This window comes from Epinephelus lanceolatus, chromosome 22, assembly GCF_041903045.1.
Source record: "Epinephelus lanceolatus isolate andai-2023 chromosome 22, ASM4190304v1, whole genome shotgun sequence".
Classification (NCBI taxonomy): Eukaryota; Metazoa; Chordata; class Actinopteri; order Perciformes; family Serranidae; genus Epinephelus; species Epinephelus lanceolatus.
The window spans coordinates 34,104,103-34,124,175 of NC_135755.1; the positions used below are offsets into that span (position 1 = coordinate 34,104,103).

Below are 20,073 nucleotides of genomic sequence, written 5' to 3' on the forward strand. Positions count from 1 at the left end.
TACTTTATAAATACTTTGAGATTGGAATGGAAATGTTTAGTCCAAGGGGCAACCTCCAGGGCTGAAAATGAAGCCAACACAAAGTATCAAAAGCTGCAGTCAATCCCAATGGACCCCCATGTTAAAATGCCGAACTCTAAAGCAGAAATAAACATGATTACAGCCTGCTACAAAGGGTCCCTCGGTTTTGGTCTCTATAGCTAACTTCCCTGTTCATGACAACTGTACGGTGGTGAATTGTTATAAAACTCACCTATATAAATCTTATTGAGGCTTACAATTACACACAATTAAGGGCTTGGGTGCTTTGAGTGACAGGTGGGTGCTGTCTGTTGACAAGCTTGCTAACTTGTCGACAATGCTGGTCAGGAAAGGTAGCCATGGCATAATCCCAGAGTCACAGTTTAGGCATAGTCGTAGTTGACGCTAATTCAGTGTGTTTTCAGTCCATGAGGGTTAACTGAATTGTTTTCCGGTAGGCTAAGTACAATTTGTTTTAATCGTTTTACATTTTTCGCTAGTGAAAATGAGTATAAACATTAGTATTTTCACAGTTTATCATAGCTGTAAATGCACTGTGTTAACCAAACTAGCAGCTGGGTTTACTGTATGTGCACACCAAAAGCTGCAAAAGCTGCAAAGCAGCCGACGTCACCCAAGCAGCACCACTGTCCAAAATATTTTTGGCAGCTCAAGTCGCTCATGACGTCATATATTCGAACATTCGATCGTACTTGTCAATTTAAAGGAGCCGCAAAGCAGGTTACTGGCTGGAGCACAGCTCTCCAGCCCCAAAAGCTAGGCTACATGAGTAAAGAAAGAAATCGTCACATTCACATGAAACAAGAGAGATTAGCATGCTAGGTGTTATATTGCCATGGATGTATTCGCCACTAGTTTAAAAAATTCTTTCTCAATATCAGCTCACGAGGCAAACCAACTACTTGGGACACGGCTTCCCATGCCTGCTCCTTTTGATTTCGGTCCCTATATATAAACAGGCTCGAATCATAAAGGACTCAGTGTCCAGTTACAGCAGTGATTAGCTTCTCTCTCATTCTGAAGTAGGAACAAATGTATGGTAGGAACTAAAATTTGCAGTCATTTGCAGCTGAAATGCGTCATAGCTAATTTGCATAAAGTTCACGACTCCCCAACTTTCATCTGAGGCTCTGGTTGCCAAAACGCCGATGCTTTGCAGCTTTTGCAGTCACGGTCGCCGGTAACCATTGAAAATGAATTGAATCAGTCGTCTTTGCAGCTTTTGCAGCTTTTGGTGTGTACGTACAGTTAGAGTTAGCTCCACCCTCTTGGCAAAATATGGTCACTTCTGGCTTCAAAATCCAAGATGGTAAATGCCAAAATGCCAAACTCAAGGCTCAAAGCGGGAGTCCACAAACAAATGGGTGAGGTTTCAGTGTCTAAGTCCATTATACATTCAATGGGTTAGCTTAGCTAAGACTTGGTGAAACAAATAACCTGGCTTTGCCCAAAGTAAAAGAAAGTACCAAAACCTCTAAACATTACTTGTTAATAACTTTTATCTCATTTAATTCAAACAAAAATGTAAAAGTGACAATACTGTGGTTTTAATGGTAAACATAATTCTAAAAATAAACGAATAAGCAAAGGTCTGTGGATAAGCAGCAGAACTGACTGTCCTTAAACCTGCTTTAGAATGAGAGTGGAGCACAGTGGAAGCATAGCACAAATTACTGATGCATTCAGTGCCAGGATGCAGAGTTGTGGATATTACTAGGCCTACATTAAACTAAGATATTGATTTCATAATAAAATTAGGTTGGCTACAGTGGCTGTAAATGGCTACTTTTCATACAGGCTATTAAAGGCTTGTGGTGTGGATGGAAGAGATGTATCCAGAACAAAATAATAAAACAATGTGACTATCTCATATGGCAATACAAGAGGCCCACATTTAAATGATTGATATTACCAGTACTGTTGATAAATACTAATATTTTTTGTATAACAACTTTTCTCCTTCCTTTAACTTAGACTGAACACAATTAGCTTTCCCTACTGTAAAATTTACCCACCACTCATAGTGCCAAAATGTCCACAGAAGTTTCTCAAACCGTTCCTATAGCATGATCCACTTCTCCACTGTTCACCAGTACATTAAGTATGTTTCAAAATTTTTGGAGGGTGTTTGTTGGCTAAGTTCTAAGTGGGGTACTCTTGTCTATTTATGGTACTTTTTAATGACGTTCTTACAGTCAACATGCCTCTGTTTTGACTTCTAATATTCTTTTTCTACAGTACGTCACATAGCTAAAATGTTGAGTTGGCATGACATATGTGCACATACATGTTTGCGTGTGTGTGTGTGTGTGTGTGTGTGTGTGTGTGTGTGTGTGTGCAGACACTGACCTGAAACATATCTGTGTTGGTGTCATGGGTGTACTCCACAATGACAGAGTGGCTCCGTGACAGTGTGTAGGAGATGCTGTGCTGGCTTTTGTTGCTGAGTGCCTGCCAATGGAAAAGACATTATCCAGGTCACATGACAAGGAGAGCTGAAGGTCTGGCCTCTGGGATAATCTACCCAGAGGACATATCCTATTCTAGAGGAACAACCCCAGCTCTAATTAAAATGACTGATATCATTCTATCAGCTGACTTATTGTTATGCTGAAGAGAGATCATCCAGTGTTAAGGTACAACGTGACAGGTGTTTTTTTTTTGTTTTTTTCAACAACATGTAAGAGATAATTCAGAACATATACAATAGATCATATTCACAATGTATGCATACAATACAGTGTAGTGCTTTGAGCTAAATGCTAACATCAGCATGCTAACATACAACACGTAATTTTGATTTTCACCATCTCCTATAAGCTCAACACTGATGTAGACTGACAATTGAATTGTTAACTGAAACCATTATCCATATATTATATATTTTAATGCCATATGTAGGAAAATGAAATATGACCATGAATAATATTCCATAAATAAGAGTGTTTCAAGGCTATTTTTGGTTGACATTTTGGAAATCAAACTGCCAACACATGGTATTTAGTGGCCATTCACATAAATATCTTTAAATTGATCCATTTTCGAGCAAAAATGGCAAGAGTATATATTCATTAAAGAGAACATTTTTGAAAGTCCATGCTTATTAAAGGTGTGCTATGCAGGGATTGTCGCTGTTTGTAAAATGTATCATCAGCTAAAGAGAAAGTTAAAGTGAAAGCCAACCACAGATTCAGTCTTGCTGGCTGTATTTGCTTTTTTTTCTGCGCTGCATCAGCAATTTTTGTAGCTTCCTTTTGGATGCATGCCGCTTACGGTTTGGCACCTGGTTGCTTACCTTTTTGTAAAAACTGTCCTAACTGTGAGTTAGTGCTTTCTTGCTATCAACTCAGATTTTTCAAATGAATGTGTTGGTGTTACAGAAGAAATCGTCACTTTCACTGCTGATGTACTTTGTAATACATTTTTCTTTTGTTCTATATTCTAGAATCTAGAATAAAGAATGTGGTTCCTACCTGGGTCAGGGAAAACACCTCTTCATTTTGAATGACAACCTAAACTGTAACAATCAGTGCTGCGACCTCTCACCTTTGACACCAGAGGGGTTGAGACATTGTGGATAACATCAGGTTTGACCCCGTTGGCTTTAGGTCTCTTATACAGGGCCAGGCGACTTCTTCTACGACCCTTGTCCCCATTGGCCAGAGACCCATTGTGCCTGTGAAGCATAACCATAAATAAGCATAAATGTACTGACCTATGTAAGGGATAATGCTCTATGAGATGTACTATATCAAGAATTAATGGACACCCTGCAATCAATTAGAAAATTCAGCCATACCATGGTATAAAATAATGTCAATAACTGGGTTAAATTGATAATAAATGTACTGTGTGTTTTCCTGTTGTTAATTCTTTTCCAAATTCTAAGTGCCAACTTTATGCACTACACAGTGGCTTAAAATTTCAAACATAAAACTAAAAATGTGGTATCAACTACTTTTTGCTAAAATTCCCACACTATAACACTTTACCTTTGATGGATACTGTATATTAAGTGTTGTTTTCAACAATTTCATATGTCATAGTGGTGTAGGATGCGGATTAAATAAAGGCTTAGCTAAAATCAAATTAAGTCAAGTCAAATCATGAGATGTTAGGCTAAACATAAAATTGAGACATGGCCCAGAATAAAAATTTAAAAAAGACTTACATAATAACCCCCAAATCATAAAAAAAAACATCACAATCAACTGAGTATTTCACATAATTTAAATATATAAGGAAGAGTAAGGCTGGGTTTAGACTACATGATATTTCTATCTGTTAGAATGGTCAGTGAGTCAGATGAGTATAAGGTCACAAATTCCTGGTTGTGACTCAGCCAAGAGTAATGACAGACTTCATATTAGTTTATCTGTGTCAGTTCCACCTTGCAACACCAACATCTTTATCTTTCACATCATTCTGTCTTTCCCTTTGCCATGTTTATAGCTGAGGAGTGCTCTGCAATCCAATTGGTCAAAGTCACGAAACTAAAGAAACACGTAGTGGAAGGCAAAAGAAATTCTAACATCCTAGTCTTTCTCTTGGGACTTCATGAGGCATCCCAACAGAGCACTGGTTGTCATCAACTATGACACACTACATGGGACAAAATGATGGTGGCACCCGATGCCCATTGTTGATCCTAATCCAAACTGACACCCAGCGTCTGCTAGGTCAGGCTATAACTGGGCTGATATCATGTAGCCTAACCTTAACAAGGGCTCTAAAACTGATCCCTGTGGGATGCCACACATGATTGCTCCTGGGTCTGTTAAGATTCCACTGATACCTACAAACTATATGATTACATTGGTAAAATTTAAGCTAAGTATCTACTTGGTTATCACATGCAATAACCTCAAATTTAATGCTGCATCAAATGCCTTTTGAAAGTCAAATAGGACTGTACCTGTATATAATTCATTATCCATTATTAACCTGATTCTGTCAGTCAGGGTCAACAAGAGCTGACTCTGTGGAATGAGTTCTTGAACCCAGATTAGTACTTATATAGCACCAAACTGGTTATATACAACTCACTCTAAAATTAATGCCACTGGACAGGTCAAATATGATATCCCTTGATTTATTTCAGATTGGGTGAGTTATCCAGTATTACCAGCCATAATTATTCCATATTATGCTGCATTTATAGTCACCAACACTCTCTGCAGTCATGTTCTGCTGGCCACAGAGCAGCCATGATTGGATGGATGCTGTAAGATGTCGGTGGCAGGTAATCCCCCCCTCTCTCTATAATCACATTGACAGTGAACTGCGCCACTCTCATCATCCATCAAGTGTTCATCATCCAGTGCATGGATCAATAGGTCGAAGAGTGGAAGCATATGTCTGTGTCTCTGTGCCTGGAATAGCACCATACCATGCCTTAGGGAAAGATATCCTTCCCTTGCACTCATATGCAATGCATAACATGTCTATGTGTTAGGAGTTCCACATGGAAGTTACAGTATAAATTTGCCACTGTGGCTCAGTACGGTATTTTACAGTAGTAATATGGTTTCATTCACCTCCACAGTCCCCGGCTTGTCTAACAGAGGAATCCCTAAGAGATGTGAAGAGGTTTTTGTGAGGGCAACTGAAACAATGTCATACTAATCCAACACAGACATAGAAGCACAAGCTGAATTGTTTCATCTAGCAAAGGCCTGCAATGAGAAAAAGGAGCTTATCTTTATTGTTCAAGGTAGGCAATTAACTCTGCATGTGCCTGGTAACCTACTGGATCCATTTGACTTACTACTAGTCACTGTTATTTTTAGACTAGTTAGGTTTCTAAATCAGTTACAGTGGTTCTTCAACAGGGGTCTGTGATCCCTAGGGGTCATAAAAGTTACTACGGGGGGTGTGTGGGGGTGGCTGGGGGTCTGTTTGATCATTTCGTTTCATTTCCAAATATTTTTTCCATTAAAATGCCTGAAAATACACCTATCTGAATTTTTGGCGCAAAGATAAATCAGCTTGTTAATAATAATGATAATAATAACGGTAATAATTTACAGTACACAACATTAATGATAAGCTTACTGTTACCGATGAAACTTTGTGCAATCCTGTTAACTAGCTAACACCTAATCACTGTGTTGCACCTATCCATAATGGCAAGGTAAACTAGTTAGCTAACATGTAGTAAGGGGTCCCTGCTCCGTATCTCTTTCAGCCACGGGGTCCTGAAAAATGTTGAAGACCCCTGACTTAGAGAAATAGCTTGGTTAGGATGCTAAAATTAGGACATGGCTGGTCTAGCTTAGCATAAACTCTGAAAGTAGGGGGAAGCAGCTAGCCTTCCTCTGTTGAAAGTTCAAAAATATACCAACCAACTAACCAGCCTCTTAAGATCACTAATCAACATGTTGTAAGCCTATCGTTTGATTATTTTCCATATAAACAGAAATGTAAAAATGAAAATTTGTGACTTATGAAGCTAGACACCCTCAAAGGAAAAGTCTGACATCCTGAAAAATACTTGCATTCACTTTGAGAAATAGATGAAAAGATTGATACCACTCTCACATCTTTACAGAAAACATAAAGCTACAGCCAGCAGCTAGATAGCTTAGCTTAGCTTAGCACAAAGACTGGAAACCATGGATGTACAAAGAGAACTGGATTTATGGCATTGTAGGTGGGGCCCCATCTGAAAGTTACTCAGTGGCGCATAGAGCCAAAAAAGTTTGACTTGGGTCTTAAATTACTTGGAACCTTTGTATCATTGGACCCATGGAACAAGCGCTGCTAGCTGCTGGGCCACTTAAGCCCAACTTAAATGGTGATAAAATGATTAATCTTGCGGCTCTTACTTTTAAAATGTTATTGGTCCGAACGGATCAAATCCTGATAGAGAAATTAGTCATTTTGCAAGGGTTGTGACTCTTGAAAAAAATGTATGAGAATGATTTTCAGACATCTCTTCCACAATATAAGTCTTTAAGGAAAAGTCTTCTTGGGCCAAAATGTTGAACTATTTCTAAATAGAATGTGTTTATCCCTTTAGATTTAGGGTTTTCAGGCAAAGTGTTTATTTAACTGACACTATGCAACATGACTCTGACTTTGAGCATAGTCATTTCATAATCTGTCAGCGTTCTGCTTACAGACATAAAATGAATACTTAAATGTACTCTCACACAGATCTGAATGTGCAAAACCAGAGTACAGGTGTTGTTTTGTTCACTGGCAAGACACAATTTGCATTTGCCTGTAAAGGAGTGCACTGAGCCATGGACAAATGCAAAACGAACACTTGGACCTATGGGGCCCTTGGGCCTTCAGAAGTCAATCCACGGATGATAGTAAGCAGACAATACTGTATTGTGTATCCCTCCATTTAGCAGTTATATCTCAGGCAACATGTCAAGATGCCATTAGTCAGATTTTGGTGAAACCTTGGCTGCTAATACTTCGCACTTCTACTGTTTTAACAATAACTCTGAGAGGTTGGTTACTTTGATTGGGTTGAATGGGGATTCCATATGATGCTCGTCTCAAACATTAAGGTTAATTTATAAAAAGCAACATTTGAAAAAGACCCAATTACACACAGACACAAAGACCACATCATTATATAGTGACCTTATCCAGCCCATTCAAATTGGCTATAACTCATACTCAGTCGGACACTCATACTCAGCCACAGACACACACATTAAGACAATGTACATCAGTAGATATGACACTTGAGTATCTCACCCTAAGACGATGAGCTCGCCGTACTTGACGGGCTCCTTGTCCTCAGGGAAGACTCCGTCGTGGGGTTGTGAGCTTGAGCCCAGAGGAGGCGAGGGCTGGCTCTTATTGCAGGATGGGCGCAGCTCCAGAGATGGCGGGGGACACAGCGCCTCTGAGCTACCCTCCAAAACCATGCCCACCGGCCACAACTGGGGCTCGCTGCTGGGGAGGGGAGGATGGAGGTTCAGAGAGAGAGAGAGAGAGAGAGAGAGAGAGAGAGAGAGAGAGAGAGTCAGAAAATCTTGTATTAGTGATCAAGGGACTTAATTTAAATGTGTCAGAATAGCATGTGATAAAACACTGGATGACATCTGAAAGAAGTACACCAAATTTGGTAGAGAAAAATTAGAGAATGCGGTGGAAAATACCAGAATTATCTTGTGAGTTCTGAGCTTTCTCACAATCTCTCACAATCTTATCTAATAAAAACAAAATGGATACTTGGCAATGTGTGATGATACAATACTACAACACAAAAATATCACGATGTTATGCTGTATGGATTTTTTCCCCAACCCCTCCTGGGAAGATGGGCAGGTCACCGAGGAGGAAGTGGGTACACTCTCCTATATATTCCTTCCTATATATTATTTTGGCTGAGAGCTGGGTATATTGTAAGTGGCCAGAAAAAGAAAGGGGTATACCCTGTATACCTGTGGATACCCTCTACTACACCACTGGTAAGTACAAGAACTAAGTTCATGACAAAGTACTGAGCATACACAGACAACCTTACCCATGCACTCATGTTTTTTTTCCCATCATGTTTTATTTATTTATTTTTTTCATTACGGGTACCTGTCATTTGTATTAGGTTCTCATATGGAATCTAGTTTTGGTTCCCAACCCTACTGCACCACTGGAATATTAAAAGCTGTAGTAGGAGTGATTTCACTAAGCCTTTATCAAAGGAACCACAAAGGGTTCTCCTACAGGGACAAGCCGAAGAACCCTATATTGTTTTAGTTGGCACTGTTATTTCTAAGAGTTGAAGCCTTGGGTTGTGTTTAACTGGCATCTTCAGTCATTTGAGAGTGATACCTTTAGAGAAGAGAGCTAACAGCCCTGATTCAGCACTTGATTTTATTTGCCAGTTAGGTGCAATGATGGGGGTCATTGTCCCATATGTGGATATTGGCCACACTGATAAATATCAGTCCTTCACAGTCCTTTACATTTGCATCCATTTTGAAAACAAAACCAAAATAGCCAACAAATGTAATTCAGGAATAATTGGCTGAATGTGTGTTATTACTGCAGCACAGGATGGGTGGCCAGCTTCAGTCTTTGTGACGTTAGCTCTTCTGGCAATTGTCATCCTCTTTATGTGACTGAAGTGCTTTCTGTTTGCTGACCCAGGGCCTTAACAAAACAGCCGGCCCATCCTAATATGATTGGATGGGCACTAGCGATCCAGTTTTTTCTACAAAGGCAGATAAACTGATACCTGCATCTATGAACCCTGTTAATTTACGATGCATGTGTTGTGCCATTTTACCCACGGCTATAAATTACACTGTGACTTCTGGCAAGTGATGTGGAGCCCAGAAAGGAGGGCTGGAGACAAGTATACCCCCTTAATAGACTTTTACTGTTAACCACCAGATAACCATCAACTGATAATCTGTCGTATCCAAGATTCTTAATGAAGCCCAAGAGGCGTGCAACCTCTCCCTGAACAGCCGCCACCAAACAGAGAGGTGGAGCAGCTTCACGATTACTTTCAGTACTAGAGTTTTATTACAATGCCATTCCAAAGCTTTTGATTGCAGTCCTGTCAAATCAAACTAGGAGCCTGAAATTAAAACACCTTGGACTCAAGATACAATTTTCTGATTCAGAAATCCATAATACACCAATAAAATATCAATGGAAAGCATTTAATTAACCAGTGAGAGCGTAGAGGAAATGTGAATATTATGCTAAGAGGAGTGGGATCATTTCTACCACATACAGTATGAGTCACTGTGTGGATATTTTGACATTCGTTTTACACAAGTCAAACAAAGCTCAATCCCTGTCTCTGCACACAGGTTCTAAGCCAGTTCTTAATGCTCAAGCCTATTATTAATCAAAAGTGGGCGAGACCACCTACACGGTGGAAAGTGAGCGGTGCAAAAGCATGACAAAGCCCTTCAAGCTTTGTTCTCCCTTTGAGCAGATTAGATAATCATCCTGGGAATGTGAACGTAATAATACAAAAAAATACTATCCCATGTTTGGATGCATTCCTCTTCCTTTCCTGTTTGATTTGTCTGTGTCAGCATTAAGGAACGGTCCTTTTAGATCATCGTCCGCACAAAACTAACCCACATGGATTACACTACCAGTGAGTGAACTGCGTGGTCGCTTTTAGGTGTGATTGAATTTTGGCCTTCTGATGGGGTCCGATGAGGAGAATACCTCCTCATAATCAGATGACGGATGGCAGTAGGAAGATTCAGGCAGCCAGTGGCCATTTCATTACCCAGGCTCTCTGTTGCCCTGGCTGGATATTGAGCGGTGGAAACGATGCAGAGGTGGAGGCAGAGTGGACTCATGGGAGCCTGGGTGGACAGAAGCAAATGAGGAGAGAGGGAAGAGGATAAGAGCGAGAAGAAGAAGTAGAGAATAGAGATGAAATAGAAAACTGGGCTTCCTCTGGGTGGCACTATGCCACATCGGTTGTAGGGAACTTCCAGGGCCCTCTATATCCTGACAAAGGATACTTAATATATTTATGGTCTCAAAATGAATTTTCTAAAAATCTAAACGCTGATGTTAACATGCTCAGTACTGGTCCATAATATCAATTTGGATTGGATTGGTACATCCCCAAGAAAAAATAAGATCAGAAAAAAACCTGTGTTCCATCCTGTCACAATGTGATCTCATCTCTTCTCTTCATATTATGGTGCTTGGGCAGAAGCTCCCAGCTTTTATACACTGAATCTAGATGCAGGGGGGCAGTGGTAGCCAACAAAACTAGTTGGTTAGGGTTAGGAAAAGATTGTGGTTGACGTTAGTTATGAAAGTTTACTCACGTAACTAACGACTCACGTGTCAACATAGCTTAATGTTGAGTTTTATTTTCACACAGGACATGAACAACAGTCTCCTGGGTCAAAGTCCTGGGCTTGTTGGACCCATCCACCTCTACTCCCGCCCGCCCTAAGCGGACTCTCTTGCTCTTTATACTATGTCTGGTGCTCTGACCATCTAATAATGACATGGCTTACATTGGAGTTGGATGAAAGCCTGTTGCATCTCATACAGCAAAAGGGTGCATTATGCATCTGTATGTGACAGAGTGCCACTGACTCAGCAGCTTTTGTTCATGCTCTGGGCTGCCCTTAAGCTTGAAAGTTCATTCCTGATAGTATTTCAACAGATAATCTTAATTTGAGGTCCAATAGCTTGTTTTGTCAGAGCCTTCATTTGTTTCTCATGGTCTTCATCAGTGAATTTCTTGCCTTCAATCACTTGTTTTTAAGTGATTAAAGTTCCATATGTAGATCACGCGATGACAACTTAGCAAACTCCATGACAACTGAGGCAATGACTCAATGAATTATAGTTGAAGGCTTCAGAAAAACCTGGTAAGTGGACCTTGATTAAATGTCAAATTATATTTTACCACTAAGAGTGAGGGTTCTTTCATCAATCAATACTAATGATTTCTGCCAGGTAGAAGTCCAAAGGGAAGCTAACAATGGCAGAGTCTGCTACACATGCTAAAAGTGAGGACATTGTTGCTAGCTAACTGCTAACACTGTTTTCATGACTGAATTTGAAAATAAATTTGAGCTGATGAAAAAAAAAAAAAAAAAAAAATGGAGACGAACACCAGAACTGGAATCATCTGTACAAAAGGTGACCAACTGTGTTGGAACATATCTGGGTCTTTGATGAAAATTATTTGTCAGTAAAGTTTCTTCTCTGTGGTATGGTTTTATTTTTCATTAGTTTAAATTGGTTAATCTTAGGATCCTTGACCAATTTTAATTCATTTTGGCAGTTGTGCCTGTTTTGTTTCCAATTGCAACAACGCATTTTGAAATTACAACAGCTTTGATGTGCGTTCCTGAAAAGCCTCTTCTCCAAAGCAATGGTGGCTGAGGCTCATGGGTGTCATGGTAGGGGAACACCACCTGAATTAAGAATTCCAATATATTATTTCCATGACCTAGAAAGGTTTGTGAATATCTGAACATGAGCTACTCTGTCTCAGAGCTAGACACCAGGGAAATAAGTCTCAAACTTGTGATGTCATCCAGTATAAACATGTCTGGTTGTGTTTAGAAGCTCTTAATGAGGATTTTTAAGGTAAAAAGTGCCGCTTTTCTCTGTTACACTAATTTCCTGGCTACACTGATGGTGCAGAGACGCCAAGATACGGAAGACATAGAAACACTGACCAACCAGAGCAGATTGGGCTTTTTCAGTGGGTGGGCTTAAAGAAACAGGTTGAGTACAGGTGTTCTGGCACAGACAGTATGAAAATTGTGACTTGACCATTAAAACATGTAAATGTTCTACTATAAACCTTAAATACAAACATGAACCTTAAAATGAGCATAATAAGTCCTAAAGTAGATAACACCACAGCAAATTGCAGGAATGATTAACCTCCTGTCTGATCAGGTGAGAGGTTAATAAATATTTCACTCCAAACATGCTCCATTCTTCTTTTGTACTTTTCTCAGACGCTGCACTGTAAATGATCTAACTGAGCAGAATTACCATGAGGATAATCTATAAAAGCAAAAGAGGCATGACTGCCATGGGTGGATGAGTGGATGTAGACGAGAAGGAGGAGGAGGAGGACTGGGAGGTGGGAGCCAGAAGAGGAGGAGTGAAGTGGGTTTGAAGGGCAAGGAGAGGTGAAGGAAAGAAATGAAAGAAGGGGCAGATGTGAGATGCTGCTGGTCTCCTGGATACACACACACACACACACACACACACACACACCAAAGCTTGAACGATCTGTGTGGATGATGAAGAGAGGAGGGAAATGAGGAAGAAGAGAGCGAGGCGGAGGGTGTGTGTGTGTGTGTGTGTGTGTGTTTGGGTGTATGTGTTAGCAAGCACATGCGCGGAAGTGGCTGGCTTTGGCAGGGTGATGGATTGCCTGTTCTGTGCCACGCATTTTCTAATCAACCCACAGCCACATCCTGGGGGTGGAGAGAGAGAGAGAGAGAGAGAGAGAGAGAGAGAGAGAGAGAGAGAGAGGGAGAGAGAGAGAGAGAGAGGAGTGAAACAAAGAAAAGCTGTCTGACAAAGGAAGACAAAGGAAGGAGAGAATAATAGAGAGAAATAGATAAAGGGAATGCAGTTCATAGGAGCAGAGTGGAGTGGCTGGAGGGTCTGTGGTAGGAAAGGCTGCTTCTGTTGCTGCTGCTGATGGTGCTCAGGCTAAACACACTCACACACTATTACACAACACAACACACTGCAAATAACACCGCCCTGTGAACCACGCAAAGCCAACGAACCAGAACCACGCAACATAACACACTGTATCACAGCGATGTAATACTACACATCACAGTGCTGTGCATACAATTCAATTCAGGGTGATGTAACAAAACCACACACAATACACCACAACACAACTATACACATCACAATCTAATACAGTGATTTTCAAGACCAAACTCAATGTATTTACTCAAGAGTTAAAAAAATCCCTTATTGGCTGATATTACTATTATAACATAAACAAACGTGTTTAATGAGGATTGTCATCTATACGACACTAATCAGTTTAGTATTGCTAGAAGCATGGCTCTATAATGTTTGTCACTTGGTTGGTCCACCATTTAGATCCACACTGAAAATCTCAGTAGTGAAATATCTGCTCAAATTATTGGATGGAATGCTATGAAATTCCAACATATCCTCATACCACGGTCTTACAAAAATGCACACCAAGGTTTGTATGATATCCTATGAATTAGCACCCCACAAATTATGTTACATACTTAACATAAAGTTACACGCTTAACATAAAGTTATGGAGGTTTGGTTTAGGCAAGTATAGCTACTGTAGTTAGGTTTAGGAAAGAAACACGATGACTGCGGACCTTAAAATGACTCAGAGTTCACATGGTTCTGATCTCCTTGGAAAGATCCTGAGGGAAAGACCCATGTCTTCCTCCCTCCTTAAGAGACCGCTTCCCTCACTCAAATTACTGGCTCATGATTATGTAGGATATGTACCAATTTTGGTGCATTACTTTTCATAGGAAGAAAAGTGCATCGAGCAGCCTGGCAATTTTGTCATGGTCCAACATTACCCTCAGCTGTACTTTGTGCTTAGTGGTAAGTAGCAAACATTAGCATGCTAACACACTAAACTAAGATAGCAATCCAGCTGAGACATATACTGTATAGCTGCAGACACATTTTATTTGTAGCGTACATGACACCCCCCTATAAACCGAGCCCACCATTACTACAACACAAACTCACCATCCTGACGGGTATCCAAACTGTGCTACAATGAGACACTGCAGTGAATAAATATAAAGCCAAAAGAAGCAATAATCCGCTTTATAATCCATTATAAATGAACACGTGATAGTTAGCTATCAAGTAATTTTGTCGGTGCTTCCACTTCCAGGCCAAGGGTTGAAGGGGGCAAATCACGGACTGATGTGTAGATGTGTTGGGCAAGTCATGTAGCTAGTACTTGGGTTACGTAGCTGCTCCAGTTGCTGCTACCTACTCCACCCAGCAGGCCACCAATGTCTGTAGAGGTTGGTATTTTGTTGAATTCAGGTTGTGACATTCAGGTGACCAAAAATTCATTGTTAGGACAACGTTTAACACAAACGACAATTTAACATAGAATACTGACGACAGATATGACAATATTTTGTTGGTTTTAATTTGTGTTAAGTACCAAAAATCCATTGTCTTCCAAACATCTGCAAAACATCATGTTAACATCCATACAACATTAAATTTAATGTTGTTAGACATGTAAAATTTCATCAACCCAAAAGTCATTCCAATCAAAATATAACGCCTGTCCAACATAACAGATGTCTGGTGCCTGCTGTTAACAATGGTAAACATGACCTAAACATCAGAATGAGCTAAACCACTATGAGCATGTTAGCATGATGACACATGCATTAAGATCATGACACCACTGTGCCTAAAGAAGACACAGAGCTAGAACGGCTGTAGACTCTTAGACCTGTTATCTTAACAATGTCTCAGATGGCTACATATGTTACAGCTGCTTCTGTGATGAGTCCATAGAGAACTACAACCAACTCTTAAGCTCTGATAAAGCCACTGTACACTACCTGCTCAGCACCAAACAGCAGACAGACACAGTTAGGGACTGGCTGGGAACATAGTGGAGCATTTAACTGCTACAGAGACAATATTTTTCTCAGGGGTTGGTGGAGACCAAAAACAGAGCCAAAAGAGAGTGAATATTAGACTCACAATCAAAACATGAAAACAAAAACACAACTCCAAATGGATACTAATGTTGCTCTGTAACTGCTGGGTATGTGAATTGGCATGTGTTTTCTTGGTGGCAGGACCATTTTAGGAGGTGGTACATAAAAACTGTGTATACTATCATATCATCATTGGTTTTGATATTGTAGCTCAAAATCCTCCCCCATCCTGTTTTTCTTAAACATTTGTAGTCTTCTTTTCTTTTTCTGGCATCCCTCTCCTTCACTCCCAGCATTCACTCTCTCTAACCGCCCACTGCAGGGGTAGGACGAGTGTGTGTGGAGTGTGTGGGAGAGAAAGAAAGAAAGAAAGGAAGAGTCAAATTTGTCTCTTCCCGAAACAAATGAACAGAGAGCTAAATATACTCCAACTGACAAATGAACTCTGCAGTGAATTATGGCCTCATGACAAAACTCATCACACTATTTCTCCTCTTCAACCTGTTTAAATAAAGATTTTCCACTTCTGTCTTCACATGTATTCTTAGTAACTGGAATTGAGACAGTGCCTTTGGTTGTGAAGTCATAAAGGGAGCATTACAGTCTGACTACATCTAATTAAAATGTGACAATAAGGGCAGATGGATTTTTTAATCCAACATATAACGGTGTGAAATCAGACACAGATTGATTGTGTATGTTTTCATATTTGAAAGCATGACAGAGCCAGAAAGCCTGCCTGCTCCATATTATATAACACTTTATACTGTACAAATCCTAAGCCAGTGTTATGAACGGGTCTGTTACCCTCCCCCATTACTAAATCCAGCCTCCGTTCCTTTCACTTTTCTCTTTCTGCTTACATTTCGTTCCATTCAATTTTTCAAAAATTCACCTGCGGCATTTTATGGGTTTACTTTAAGTTTGTTTATTGATATTTACGGGGTAAATCTAACCTAGCACCAGACATCTGAATCACCCATATCTCAGATTTCTTTTTTGGCAATTCAAGTGCTGGTGTTGACTAGTTGTGCATAGCCAGACTTATCTCCACACGTTTGTGCCAGTGCTGGAAAAAGATCTGCTTTGGCATCCAAGGGTGTAGGTCAACGTAATAGCATTGGGAAGACAAATACGAAACAAGAGGTCTCATGAAAATCAAACACCTTCATTCTGGTAAGTTTTTGGCATAAATTTGTGCCTTAAGTCTTTAATTATATCAAAATAAAGTCCTGTGCTAATGTCGTGTTTTTATCAAGTGAGATAAATGCACAATATTGAGGGGGACAAGTCTCCTGCATCCCCCCTGAAATCTACACCCATGAACTCTTTGTAATTCTGCACTAAAAAAACACAGTCGTCCAGCAGGTAAGCCCAGGATGCAGTGACAGTGCCCTTGCAAAACGACAGCAGACAGCGGATATGGAGGAAAACTCCCACTGAAATAGGCGGCCAATGGCAGGCGTATATGCATAGTCTGCATCCGGTGAGTCAGACTAGATGTGGACCAATTTGAGCTTTGTTGGTGGAAATAAGAATGGGGACATTATCATCTCACATAGCTATCTTTGTACCTAGCTACAACTATAAAATTTTGTGACATGTGGACGTGATAAATGTAGCTCCTCCATTTGAGGACCTGTCAGACTCATATAAAAGGAAGAATGGCAAAATTGATGTAACATTTGCTGATATATCCTCCAGCTCCAAAACCCTGGATCCTACATTTCCCATGATGCAATTTAATATGGTCTTTTTATTAGGCCTTCCTTGCCTGGTAAATGCCATTTCCAGGGTTGGATATTAGCACTAGCCAACAGCCATATGCTGGTAAAATATGCAAGTGGCAACTAGATTTGCTTTACTTATCAGCCAAACAAACAAACAAACAAACAAACAATGGAAATGTATTGAGTGGCTGGTAGATTTTGGAATCCATCAGCACTAGTGGCAGGTGGACAAAAAAAAACTTAATTTCCAACCCTGTCCATGTCTTTCAAACTCCAAACCTCTAGTTCGACCTTCTGTCATAAACTCATATTCTGAGGACAAAACCCCTGATAACATCATCATTGTCATGAAAAAGATGAAGCTAACCGCTGATAGCCACTAACTTCCATGACTGGGAATGAAACTGGCAAAATAGAGGCTTCACTTGCTACTGATTTTTGCTTGCTACCAACTGCCGCACATCAAGTGCAGCCCCAAGCACCAATTGGAAGCCTTGAGACACAACACATCAGCAAGTTATTACTATTACTAAACTTTATTATTGCTAAAGTAAAAGATATGAGTACTTCTTCAATCTCTGTATTAGCTTAAAAACATGTCTGGATGTCTACTACTTAAATAAGATTTCTCACCTGAAGAGCCAATCTCAAGAGCAAAGCAATATTGTTTTTCATTGTCTTTATAAAAATGGGTCATATTGCTAAGGATATTTCTTGACCTCAACAACAACAGACAACAATAGACTTACACTGTGAAAGAGACACATGTAAAAAAGCGGATAATTTTTTTCTGAGGTACATTAACTTCCCACTTAAATAATGAACACCTATAGCCTTTGTTTAAATCACTATGTCCTACAAGTAGTAAATTTCACCAACAATCAAATTTATTTTCCCTCTGTCAGCCAGTGAGCAAGCCCGAGACTGAGCGGTTGGGAGGTGGTTAAAGGAAATGCTAGTGGGTTTGCACTTTGGGCCCCATGATGCTGGAGATACAGTTAATTTTCTTACCCAAAATCAAACTATTTTGCAGTCATGCTCTTCGACGTATAAAGAGAAGTGGATACAGTGTTCAAGGTGGGGCCTCATTCATTACTATGAAAGTTGTTCAGTGGTGCATAAAGCAAAAAAACAAAAAGGAGCAAGGAATTGTTTGGGGAGGATGTTTTGATTTTGTTGGGAAAAGAGGAAAGAAGTACAGTGGTGGAGTCGAGATAGCCTGCCTTGGGAGAAGAAAAAACTTCTGTAGACTTGTGTTTTTGATGATTCTCTGACCCTGTGTGTGTGAAGGACCAGAAACAAACTGAGCCAACAACCAAGCAGGACCAGATTGTTTTTTTATGCCAGCCCGTTGAGTTTCCTCTTTTTTGGGACATTTTTCTTTTTTTGCAATGCATTGCTTTCTCCCAGAGCCTGTTTTGTTTTTCATTTCAAGAAGTACATTTCTTTCTCGCTGGGATTATCTAGAGTTGGATGAAGAAAATTATTAGTATTTCAACATTTTTTTCCCTGTATTGTCATTTGGAGAGGGGCACAATATATACTGAAGTTTTGTTTACTATGTTCCTCTGCTGGTGTCAGTAGGGGGCTGGAGTCAGGCTAACAAAGATTAAGTAATTACTCAAGCTTTTGAATTTAATTCATAACTAGGCTTTAAAGGTAAGCTGGTTGTTATAGTGTGTAGTGTTGTGGGGTGGCAGCCAGTGTGTGCCTAGCTGCTGCTGGATTGCGGGTTATACATGGAAAATAATAGGGGCAGCTGATTTGATGCATGCTGTTTGGCAGTGTGTTTCAGCCTGAAGAGTCTGCAGTCACACTAACAGCTCTGCCAAGCTGTACTTACACCTTGTTTCAACTTTCGTATGTGACCAATGTCTATAGACCTTTAAATATACCGATGATGCCTCTAGTGTCCAACGCAAGGAAGTGCATTATGGATGATAGACCCTGATAGAAACTACCTGTAGCAGAAAGAGGCTATTTTTGTCTGTTTTTTCGCCATACAGTAGTTTGGAATATGTGCTTGGAACATTACTGGGACAAAACAGGACCAATATTGATAGCAACAAGTAAGTGAAGATGTTGGCCTGCCAGGTATATGGTATGTTTTGTGAAATGTTTCATTAAAAAGTTGTATGAATGGCTGAATGAGTCACAATGACAGTTAGACTGTAAATAATATATAACCATATTTTAGCAGAATAACATTACTTAGATTCACAATGTGATAAAACTGGATAAACACGTTATTTTTAATCAAAACAACCTCACTTGAAATTCAACACAGGCAACTGAACTGAAGGAAATAGCCTGTTAGCTAGTTAGCAGCCTGTTAGCTAAGCTAGCACACTATACGGTTTCTGTGAAATCCACAGCAATAGTTCAATTTTCTGAACGCACTCGATGCAAATTCTAAACCGAAATATTATGGAGAGGAGTAGCTCCGCAGGCACATCGGACATCTACAGATTCCCATAGGAATGAATGGACTTCTGGTTGACTCGTCTCCGTACGTATACCTAAGTGGAAATGAGACTTTAGGCACTAACATCTGCTTGCTAACATGCTCACAGTGACAATGTTAGTTTAGATTGGTAGCATGCTAACAGCTGCAAACTAGCACGTAACACAATATAAAGCCCATGTCATTAGTTTTAAAGGTATTTTAATAACAAAATATTAGACAAAAAGCAAATACAAAAATTAATATTGTGATTAGTTACATTGTAATGAAGTCTGTGGCAGCCAAGTTTGCAGTGCAGCCTACTTTGTGTGATAATGGGATGCACTTCATTTTACATACAAAGTAGTCACTATTGTGTGTCCCAAAATGCCACAGTATGCCTACAAGGGCATGCCACCATATCATTAATCAAAGTGCATCTTATCGACCTTGTGTCATACCAGCCTCACTGTGTTATCATGCGTCTTTTTTATGCTTAATGCAAACTTAGATAATCCAGAAGTTTCTTTCCATGATTATAAACCCATCTAATAGCTATACGCATTTAGCAATGGAGATATAGTGTGTGTGTGTGTGTGTGTGTGTGTGGCTGCTGCTATGCTGTGATAGAGTGTGTGTCCTGCAGCCCTGTCTGCTCCTAAATAGCCCTGCTGTCTAGGATGCAGTAAGGCCGTAGAAAATG

The 20,073-nt window shown here is 40.0% G+C and overlaps 1 protein-coding gene across 7 annotated transcripts in view; it reads right to left on the reverse strand.

The window, feature by feature from the left end:
- Positions 1–20,073, reverse strand: part of peli3 (pellino E3 ubiquitin protein ligase family member 3) — a 48,174-nt gene that overhangs the window by 12,902 nt on the left and 15,199 nt on the right. For 2 of the 7 annotated variants that reach the window (XM_078164430.1, XM_033610430.2), the window contains exons 2-4: positions 7,759–7,956; positions 3,589–3,718; positions 2,392–2,493 (exon numbers count right to left, since the gene is read on the reverse strand). In XM_078164430.1, coding sequence (XP_078020556.1) covers positions 2,392–2,493; positions 3,589–3,718; positions 7,759–7,931 — 405 coding nt within the window. In that variant the 5' untranslated portion in view covers positions 7,932–7,956. Of the gene's footprint in view, positions 1–2,391; positions 2,494–3,588; positions 3,719–7,758; positions 7,960–10,200; positions 10,344–20,073 lie in introns of all 7 variants that reach the window. The other 5 variants (XM_033610434.2, XM_033610431.2, XM_078164429.1 and 2 more) reach the window with 4 other exon arrangements.